General features: G+C 34.0%; 1 protein-coding gene across 1 annotated transcript; it reads right to left on the bottom strand.

Moving 5' to 3' along the window:
- Nucleotides 1-3288: 3288 nt before the first annotated feature.
- On the bottom strand, nucleotides 3289-5332 carry LOC111402754. The gene is made up of 2 exons (XM_023031093.1): nucleotides 4973-5332; nucleotides 3289-4131 (listed from the first exon to the last, which is right to left on the bottom strand). Exons 1-2 carry the CDS (start codon nucleotides 5241-5243, stop codon nucleotides 3818-3820), a joined length of 585 nt encoding a protein of 194 aa, XP_022886861.1. The 5' UTR covers nucleotides 5244-5332; the 3' UTR covers nucleotides 3289-3817.
- Nucleotides 5333-11852: the final 6520 nt, after the last annotated feature.

Below are 11852 nucleotides of genomic sequence, written 5' to 3'. Positions count from 1 at the left end.
TCCTTTGTATTAACGACGATGAAATGTAATACAAATATTAATTCTCTTTCTCTCGTTTACTCTTCCCCCGCCCCCCTAGGTCGTTAGTTCAATATGCATTTATATTAGCTTAATAAAGATTTTATAATTTTATGTGTGTAGGAATTTTCATATAAATCGATACTGTGGATAATAATAGTCATGAAAAAAGAGAACAGGATACTCTATGAAATGTGAGTTCTATTGGCCATTGGGCAACTGGCACACGGATTAAAGATATTCTTCAAATTTATTATAAATAATATAATTAAATAAGAACATAGTTTGGCTATTCATTGTTCATCAAAACTGTTTGAGGTTCCTCAAGGCTAACCCTTAGGCTGAGGTGTGCATTTGATTTGCATTTTTCAGACTTTTTATTCCTCATCCCATCTTTTTTGACTATTTTTTTTGTCGTAACTTAGAACTTTTTATGTGACACCCATGAACTGATGTTTTGACTCAGTTAAATTATTTGACTAATGAATATTTTCGCTTGAAATTTTCTTGAATTTTGAATATTGTTTGTAAAGAAAATTTTGATTCTTGGCACGAAATAAATCTTCACGAGAAAAAAATGGCCATTATCTTGGCTAATCTGACCTTTTCATTTTGTCATTTGATAGTTCAATAGTAATGATCACACTTAATGTACTGCTTTCATTTTTTGTAACACCTTTAAATGAAGGATAAGAGGAAGGAGAAGATACCATTACACAACTACGACATGATCATATAGAATGATAAAAAACTGATAACGACGAGGGTGATCAAGAATCAAATTTGGTGATTTTCTCTTAAAAAATTATTAGTATAGATAATATAGGGGAACTTTTAAGTTGTTTGATTCTAGTAGGAGATCATGATTTGGATATTCGATTACTAATTTTGAGAATTCATTGATTCTTTAAAATATAGTATTGTTTGCTTACAAGTTAGATTTTTATTTTTGTTAATGTATTATAATTTTCGAGACAACTTAAGGTTATTGCGGGCATGTGTTTAAATTTTTATATATTGTTTAAATATTTTACTTGTTTACCTCTTAAACTTATTACTCGATTCACAAGAAGTATACATTAAGCCATTTTAACCGTGGTAGCTACCACTTTTTATTACTGGGAGAAAAATTAAATTTTGAGTAATTTTTCTCAAATTTCATTTAGGGTCATTTGATAGCACCCAATTCTATGGAAAATGTCACATCCGAGAAATTCGTTTTTTACTTTAATTGTTTGATACGAAAGTGAAACTGGAGTTCGAATTCCAAGGTACAAACATTTAAAACATGTTTTTGGCCAATTTCATGGAAATCGAATTCTTATGGTTTTGATGGTTTTTTCTTTTCCAACTTACATGGAATTGATTTGTCTTTTTCACCTTTGCCATCAAATGGATCTTAAGGTAGACATGTCAATGAATAAATGTGTTCCTCTATAGTTCTGTGTACTTGGAGTTGAAGAGAATTTAAGTTGAATGCATCAAATTCCATGTAGTCATCTTAATACTTGTTTTCTTAGGCAAATAACTCGTATTTAGAATAAATATCCCGAATTTGTTTTTTTTTTCTCACTTTAAAGATCGTGTTGAATTCTTATCAACCGCAGAAATTAACGTTGCATTCCATACTCAAAAGATTGATTATGAAGAACCATACCATGTGGACTGTTCTTGCTTGAAGTGAAATGAAGGGGAAATAGGAAAAGGAAGGGATCAAGATCTTCAGAGGCCTACCAGTTGCTCCAAAGCCGTGGTAGCTCTTATTTAAAATAAACTTTATCGGCATATTTGATATATTGGACGGGGCCATGCTTGATATGAGACTTTATGAGTTATGGTTAATGATGAAAACGAAGTAAAAATATTGTTTATTAAGCTCTATAGTACTGTTCAGTACTGTATATTGGTTGGAGTGCATGAAATAAGATTAATGACTAAAAAGAAGTTAAAATATTGTCCATTATACAGTGCAGGGCTGTCAAAGACTATTTGCCAAACATACCCCACAAATATTGATGGTCTCCTTTCTACGTGACAAACCAATGTGCCTCAATAAAGTATTTGGACTTTGACTCGAGCTTGCAAAAGGATCTTGTAATGAAATGAAAAAGTAATAAAAGCTTCGCCCTTTTATTATTCCAGCCACATTTTTTTGATTTGTGGTGGATGATAGGGTTGAGGGGTCTGGTCATATTCACCAACTCTTTACTTGTCTCTCTCTATCACTGTTGTTTTCTCCTCAACTTTTTTGAACTGAGTCTAAGGATGCTGCTGTTTGCTTCTTCTTAAGAACAAGTATTATGCTTCTGGGAGACAGCTTTAGAAGGGATGGAATAATCTTGTTTAGGAATAGTAATTAGCATATCATAGTTAATCAACTCAAGACTCGTGCTCTTTTAAGGGTTTTTTTGGGTTAGTTTAAACGCACTGTTGACTAGTAAAATAGAACCGGGGAATAGAGGATAGAATAAGTTCCATGTATAAACCCGTCTACCAAGCGGACAACAGATGACACTTCCTGTAAAATTTGACCCCTTTTTTCATTGAACGAAGGGTACGAAGTCAATTTGAGCCTTTTATATCTTTTATATTTTTCTATCTCAACGTTTTCTTTTCTTTGGATTTATTTTCTGTTAAAGTCCAAGCAATTTCTTAACCTCGATGCATATTTAGTGGTCCTTTAATAGTTGTCGCCTGGCTAGGTAGAGCCAATATAGGGGACATTGTCCTGGTGGCTTCTTTCTTACCATGCAATGACATAACTAAAACAAAGACACCTATGAATGAGTCACTTTGCACATGCTAGCCATTCTGCACTTGTGAGGATAAAGAGAGAATTAAAAATCTTTGGAAACTTCAAAATACTCCATATTTTTTTTGAGGAGAGCATTACCATATTATTATTACACATACTCCTCAAGCATTTGATTTTCTCTCCCGACAATGTATCCCATATTAATCCAGTATTATGGGAAACAAATCTTCTCTATAAATGATCGAGCTTTTAGATGATGTGGTTTACTCAAGATGAGAGCAAGTAAAATTATTATTTCAGATCTTGTTGCCACCCATTTATGAAATTGTACGTGTCAAACCGTGATTAAAAAAAAAAAAAAAAAGAACTTGGTTCGTATGTGAGGGGTTTGAAGAAAAAAGCTTAAATAGATAAATTCATCTCGTCTCTAATAGTTTTTTAAGACAAAGTGGTTCAACATATATTAGCCCGATAATAATTCAATTGCTCTAGAAAGAAAGGCTAGTTATTTTCCCCTTCCTAAAGGCAACAAAATGACAAGATTTTGCAGAATAATATGGCCTTTGTGTTTTAATGTTACCTTGCTTGGAGCATCAAAAATGGGCTTATGTCTTCTTTCTTTGCAGAATTGCCTAATACATGGTTTTTAAAATGTTCTTTACTACCTTTCTAATGTTTGGAGCTTCAAATTGCTCACTTTTTAGACAAAAAGTGTCCACTCATTCTTGTTCTAAAACACTTTACAAAGTAAATCTTTATGCATATACACACATATGTAGACCCCAAAAAAGAATGAGCTATATGGAATTGAAAAGATACTTTAGAGAGAGGAAAATGGCTGTTGGACCAACTCACTTGTCAATTTTCGATAAATCTTTCTTCTTTTTTAGAGCAAGAAGCGTCTCAAATGCATGTACATAATATATATATATATATATATATATATATGATTGCTTTAAATTCACACTTAGAAGCAGGCCCAACAGGTAAAATGTGCACGTAGTGGAGGAAAAGCTCAAGGGTCTCTTTCTGCACAAAGTCCCTTTATTCTTTGGTCCTCTTTCTTGTCAGACTTCTTATCCATCCATGTTTAATCTTTACTCCTTTTAACTTTATGCTCACATGACCTTTACTTGACTTCTTCCATCTGATGAGCTGGAATAGATGTCCAATCCGCTTTTGCCACCTCAGCATCGGATGCAGTTTCGAGTGTTCGACTACACTCTTGATCTTCTTGACCTTGCTCAAGTCGTGATTCAAAGACATGTCACATTGCTGGCCAAGTGATATTTTGGAGATTGGATCCTTATCCCATGAAGGAACACCATTGTTTTCAAACTTGATTGATATGAAGGAATCTGCAATGCCCAAAACTTATAATTAGAACACATATTGGATAATGGAGACATGATTTGGTGTATGTATTAATTTCCTTGAGACATGCCGAGGCTTGAACTCACAACTTTCATCTTTTTAAAGTGAACAAGAGGTTGTCGAATTCCAAACTATTTTTTCATTGCCAAATTTTGTGTTTTATGTATCATAGTACGTTCAATTTCCTAATTATTTTGAAATGCTTGTTTGGTAATGTGGAATGTACCGCAATAAGCTATATGTATCATTGTGTAACACTTTTATCATAACAATCAAATATATACTAAATGGGTATATATTATTATCTTAAGATTACACTAGAACAACAAATTGTATCTTATTTTCAATAAGATTTACTAAATAACTCCCTTCGTTTCATTTAGTTCAACGCTCCGTCTTATGCCACTTAGATTTCTCCACATAACTATTCTGATTTCTTGATTTAATATTGACTTCCATACCAAAATTTCATCAATAAACAATTCTTGATCCAATATTGTCACCAAAATTAATTCATGCAACTATCTATTTGTACTTACGTTCATGCAATCAAAATCACAAGAAAATTTCTAGTACTCTCGAAATATGAAACTCAGTCTTCACTTCCACTATTATCCATTCACCTCCTACGCTCTATATGTATATATTAGAGTGTACGCGCAAAATGGCATTAAAGAGTAGGAAATGAACTCTAATCTAAACTTCTCGACTACTTAAGATCTGTAATAAGCCTGTGTGTACACATACATATACATACATTAATACACACACACATACACATCAGGATGAAAATAATTTAACTGCAGAAGAGAAGTGCAATCTAACCTTCTTGACTTGTAGAGGAACTGAAATAAGGCTGGGATTTATGCTGTCCAAAATCAAGCCTATTGAGCAGACTACTCAGAGCAAATAAATTTGAGAGTGATACAGAGGGCTTTCTGTATGTGCCACTATAAACACTGTCACTGCCTTTTAACTTTGATTGCTTTGAAGCTAAAACTAAAAGCTTTTGATTCAAACATAGAGCACATACCCCTATAACAACCTCTTTTGGATGTATATAGCACCCTGTTTTGTCATCTCTATATTCATTCATTTTACTATTAGTTGAGAAGCAGCTATGGAGGGATGTGGGGAAGAGAACTAAAATGAGAAGACAAGAAAAAAATATGTCTGCAGTGTGTGTGAGAGAGTTCTGATCAGTCTATCTCTATATATATGCATATGTGCATGTATATGGAGGCATGGTCCAGGTCCACTAATGTGTGTAATTTTAGTTGGGTATTTAAATAGTCATCCATATGATAACACTTATACTACTATGACCACTTGTTGGCATTGTAACTTTAGGACTTCACATTACCTATGTACTTTTTTACAAATATTTTGATGTACATTGCATTTGAACAGTTCAAGAATAAATTTGTATTGTGTTGGACTGAGGTTACGAGGTCAGACAACTAGTTGATTGTGGTGGAACATTTTTTTTTTTAGAATTTGTTTAATTAGGCAGTGCACCTCCTGCCTTCTTCTTTTTTTGAGCCGGCCCGTGAGCCACATGGGCCAGTTGAGGCTCGACACGACACCTTAGTCGAGCTAGATCGGCTTGAGCTTTTTTTGGATCGAGCCACAAGCCAATTTGCCATCTCTAGGTGTGTTTTAATAAGAGGGCTTTTTTTTTTTTTTTAATAGTGATTTTTTGAAGAATGAGTAGTTAAAAAGAAAAGGTTTTGAATTTATGTATAAAATATTTTATTGTGTGAATATATGACTGAAAATGAGTTTGAAAAAAAAAAGAGATTTGATTGAATGGAAGACAAACAAGAACTTAGTTGAACGAGTGTCAACTTGTGGAAGCATTATTTCTGCTTTTATTTTGTTACAATGTCTATTTGGAAACTGATTATTAAGAACAAGGTAAAATATGATGTGGTAATCTAAGCCATCAACTTGCAATTAGGCTCAATTCAATCCAAATAAAGAGGTCTAGGCCTGCCCAAATCTCACTCAATGACCTAGTAGTTTGTCCACTCCAACTAGCCATGGTTCCCTCAAGAATTTGCATAAATTTAATTTCTTAACCTAAAAGACATTTCACTAAGAAATGGGTAATACTAAAGAGAGGAAACTATTGACATTTGATTATTCACATGAACAAACTGCCTGCAAGTGAAATGTGGATTTTCAATACATAAAAGTAGGATTTCTCTCTTCAAACAGCCATCCCATATTGGAGGCAACAACACCAAAACCTGCATCCCCCTTACACCAAGATGAAGATTGCGCATTTTGTTCAGTCGAAAACGGATACTTCAGCTTGTTGGAGATCTTCCATGGATCTTATCTTGTGTATTCCTTTGAGGTGCTTCGCCAGAGAACATCCCATCACAGACCTTAAAGCATCGGGGGCTTTATCAACATCAATGTTACCACCGATTCTGATTCCCGGCTGGTTAGGTGCATCAGGCTTATCATCACGTTCAGGCCCGTTTTGAAAATGTGATCCTTGAAATGCATTTGTAGCCATATTAGTAAACATGCTTGTGATATTGGCAGGAAGACCCCCCATCCCCCTCCAGATCCGTGAGGAAACTCAGAACTTGAACCCTGTCCGTGGAAATAGGATCACGTAAGTTTTTAAGTGATTGATTATGGGTAAAATACAATGGTAGCCATGAGACTATATTGTTTCAAGTTGAAAAATTAAGTTAGACAATTTGGTTTCTCCATCCAAGTCCATTACTATGACTAACGAAAAAATTGCGTGGCAGTATAGTTACTTGTCAACTAGGCTATGGATAAGGATGGAATGATCAGTGTAACAATGTTCAAGTTCAATGACCAAATTGTAATAAAATCTCAGCAACAAGAGGAGCCCTAAAGAGGAAGCGGCAGGAGCACTCGACCCTTTAGAAATGAACAGATTATGTTCTCTTACTTTTGCCAAAACCCGAGGAGGAAGTTTTGAATAGGGATAGAGAGGTGTGAGAACTTTTTCCCTTACTTCCAGACATGCTGAGCTCCACATAGAGTCCAATGAATAACTTGTAAGAAATGAAGTTTAGTGACCAACGTAAGATTTCGCCAAAAAGTTCCCACATTTTTAACCAGATTGATTTTATTGTGAAGAAAATTTAAGAATTCAGCAGATACACAAATGCTGTTGTCCAACTGCATTTGAGGCACAAAATCTGCCGTCTTCCGTGGTGCTTGAATAATGCAATTAAATCTTGAAGACAAAATGAGAGCTATTTTGTTGCAATGAAACTGTGGGAAACTTATTTCTTAAATACCATCATTAGACCCAATTTTTCAGTATTCATTATCTGTATAAGTAGAATAAAACTCCTCTGTTACCAGCATTATTTTATTTTATTTTTATGATGAGGGAATCCGCAGCTGCTACCATTTGGGTGCGTATTGGGTAAACTCTCGAATTGACACAATAGCCTGCAAATCACGCCAACTAGATAAACTGCACTAGGCAAGTTCGGTACGACAGGCTCGACCGAGAAAGTGTTGGTAGGGGGAATCGAACTCGTAACCAAAGGCTTCCGTGCTCACCTACTCCACCAACTCGGCCATCCCATGAGGGGCACTCTTTTTCTTTCCTTTTTCCTTCGGTGGAGTGGGAAGGGTTGCAAAACCAGTACCTGATCCGGTCCTATCCTTTGTTGCTCTTCTTTTTAGTTTCTGTTCAGCAACCTGGAATTTCAAATGACAATAGAAAAACATTATAAGATTATAAAATAATTACAGAAGACAATAGTCTCAATAATATTCATTAATTAACCCAAATATTTTCTTTGATATGATCATTGTTAGAATCCAACTGCATCGCTGCCAAAAACGTAACAAATTTTTCTCACAATTCACCAAGGTAATTTCTGTTTGTTTCAAAATATATGGTGGTGAAAGGGTTGTTTAGTAATGAACAAACAAAGATGAAGTTAGAATGTTTAAATCGCTTGAGTGTAATTAAACTTTACAGAAGTAGAAAAGAAGTACAACGAAGGTGGAAAACGATCCGAAACAAGTGATTACACTTCCTCCATAAGTCAAAATTACCCTGCAATGGTGCTAACGGTTCAGTGCACTTGTCTTTCAAGATATAACGAATTCAACTTGTGGTAAAAATACTTTAAACTACAAGCAACAGTGAACTCGAATGGAATTTATGCGCTCTTCAAGGAAAAAAAATAAAAAATGATTTTTGGAGAAAGAGATTTTATGCAATACTCAATGTAATAGTGATATATATTTTATTATTTTGTTTTAATGCAAATACCTGTATTGGCACGCTTGATCTCCATTATATTGTGCCAAAATACATCATTCTGACCCTGAAATAGTGATCTGAAATGCTATAAGGAATGTTGAATGCCCTAATGAGCTCTAAAAGTCCCTATGTCATCCTCGGTTGATTATTTGCGTTTTACGTTTTTTTTTTTTTTTTATAATTTACATTAAACCAGATGGGTTCTGTGGATTATGATTACCATTTTGATTTGTTCTTGCAGCTGTCGTACTTGTGGATACAATCTAAACCTGAGCTCATCCAGAAGGAATACGTCAACTATTGGTTCCAAATATTCAAAATCCATAAGGAAGGGGATCATTACATTTTTCTTTGTAGATCAAAACAAATTCAATCAGGTTGAAGAGTTCAGTTGCGTACCCTACTTCATTTCCAAGCACTCTTGGGGTTTATTCCGATGGAAAACCAAACTTTTGTGCCCCAAATGTAGTAACCACACTTATGATGATAATGCTTATTCTTATCCTCTTATGCCAAAAGGTACGAGTTCACCCTCTGGCAGTGAAATCTCCAATCCGAGGAAATATGATATCAGAATTCGTTCTTTGCAACCTTCTGCAGAATTTGGGACTCTGTCTGTCTTGTAATGTCTCTGTGAAGCATTTGTACCATATGCAATCTTTTTCTGATTTTTATGCTGTCCATAAAATACCGTCTATTGTTATTATTCAAATTAAGGCTCTATCACGAATGATTCATAGCTCCTCATGCAACTTATCTGATTGTTCTGCCTACGAAGTTTAGGCATTTTTTTTACTGGGAATGTTGTAAATATTTCTTATGTTTATTTGGCTTTCTTTTGCTCCATGAAATATTATTATTCGTGTATATGAATCACATTGTGACTGGAATCCTTTGTATTAACGACGATGAAATGTAATACAAATATTAATTCTCTTTCTCTCGTTTACTCTTCCCCCGCCCCCCTAGGTCGTTAGTTCAATATGCATTTATATTAGCTTAATAAAGATTTTATAATTTTATGTGTGTAGGAATTTTCATATAAATCGATACGGTGGATAATAATAGTCATGAAAAAAGAGAACAGGATACTCTATGAAATGTGAGTTCTATTGGCCATTGGGCAACTGGCAGACGGATTAAAGATATTCTTCAAATTTATTATAAATAATATAATTAAATAAGAACATAGTTTGGCTATTCATTGTTCATCAAAACTGTTTGAGGTTCCTCAAGGCTAACCCTTAGGCTGAGGTGTGCATTTGATTTGCATTTTTCAGACTTTTTATTCCTCATCCCATCTTTTTTGACTATTTTTTTTGTCGTAACTTAGAACTTTTTATGTGACACCCATGAACTGATGTTTTGACTCAGTTAAATTATTTGACTAATGAATATTTTCGCTTGAAATTTTCTTGAATTTTGAATATTGTTTGTAAAGAAAATTTTGATTCTTGGCACGAAATAAATCTTCACGAGAAAAAAATGGCCATTATCTTGGCTAATCTGACCTTTTCATTTTGTCATTTGATAGTTCAATAGTAATGATCACACTTAATGTACTGCTTTCATTTTTTGTAACACCTTTAAATGAAGGGTAAGAGGAAGGAGAAGATACCATTACACAACTACGACATGATCATATAGAATGATAAAAAACTGATAACGACGAGGGTGATCAAGAATCAAATTTGGTGATTTTTCTCTTAAAAAATTATTAGTATAGATAACATAGGGGAACTTTTAAGTTGTTTGATTCTAGTAGGAGATCATGATTTGGATATTCGATTACTAATTTTGAGAATTCATTGATTCTTTAAAATATAGTTATTGTTTGCTTACAAGTTAGATTTTTATTTTTGTTAATTTATTATAATTTTCGAGACAACTTAAGGTTATTACGGGCACGTGTTTAAATTTTTATATATTGTTTAAAAATTTTACTCGTTTACCACTTGAACTGATTACTCGATTCACAAGAAGTATACATTAAGCCATTTTAACCGTGGTAGCTACTACTTTTTATTACTGGGAGAAAAATTAAATTTTGAGTAATTTTTTTCAAATTTCATTTAGGGTCATTTGATAGCACCCAATTCTATGGCAAATGTCACATCCGAGAAATTTGTTTTTTTACTTTAAGTGTTTGATACGAAAGTGAAACTGGAGTTCGAATTCTAAGGTACAAACACTTAAAACATGTTTTTGGCCAATTTCATGAAAATCGAATTCTTATGGTTTTGGTGATTTTTTCTTTTCCAACTTACATGGAATTGATTTGTCCTTTTCACCTTTGCCATCAAACGGATCTTAAGGTAGACATGTCAATGAATAAATGTGTTCCTCTATAGTTCTGTGTACTTGGAGTTGAAGAGAATTTAAGTTGAATGCATCAAATTCCATGTAGTCATCTTGATACTTGTTTTCTTAGGCAAATAACTCGTATTTAGAATAAATATCCTGAATTTTTTATTTTTTTCTCACTTTAAAGATCGTGTTGAATTCTTATCAACCACAGAAATTAACGTTGCATTCCATACTCAAAAGATTGATTATGAAGAACCATACCATGTGGACTGTTCTTGCTTGAAGTGAAATGAAAGGGAAATAGGAAAAGGAAGGGATCAAGATCTTCAGAGGCCTACCAGTTGCTCCAAAGCCGTGGTAGCTCTTATTTAAAATAAACTTTATCGGCATATTTGATATATCGGACTGGGCCACACTTGATATGAGACTTTATGAGCTATGGTTAATGATGAAAACGAAGTAAAAATATTGTCTATTAAGCTCTGTAGTACTGTATATTGGTTGGAGTGCATGAAATAAGATTAATGACTAAAAAGAAGATAAAATATTGTCCATTATACTGTGCAAACTATTTGCCAAACATACCCCACAAATATTGATGGTCTCCTTTCTATGTGACAAACCAATGTGCCTCAATAAAGTATTTGGACTTCGACTCGAGCTTGCAAAAGGATCTTGTAATGAAATGAAAAGGTAATAAAAGCTTTCCCCTTTTATTATTCCAGCCACATTTTTTTGATTTGTGGTGGATGATAGGGTTGAGGGGTCTGGTCATAGTCACCAACTCTTTAATTGTCTCTCTCTCACTGTTGTTTTCTCCTCAACTTTTTTGAACTAAGGATGCTGCTGTTCTCTTCTTCTTAGGAACAAGTATTATGCTTCTGGGAGACGGCTTTAGAAGGGATGGAATAATCTTGTTTAGGAATAGTAATTAGCATGTCATAGTTTTAAACTTCGGGTGCTCTTCATGAGAGGACTTCTTTAAGCACCTCAAGACTCGTGCTCTTTTAAGGGTTTTTTCTGGGTTAGTTTAAACGCACAGTTGGCTAGAAAAATAGAACCGGAGAATAGAGGATAGAATAAGTTCCATATATAAACCCATCTACCAAGCAGACAACA

This window comes from Olea europaea, chromosome 10, assembly GCF_002742605.1.
Source record: "Olea europaea var. sylvestris chromosome 10, O_europaea_v1, whole genome shotgun sequence".
Taxonomy (NCBI): domain Eukaryota; kingdom Viridiplantae; phylum Streptophyta; class Magnoliopsida; order Lamiales; family Oleaceae; genus Olea; species Olea europaea.
Note: the sequence above shows the minus strand (reverse complement) of the source record. Positions and strands in the feature narration are given on the sequence as shown.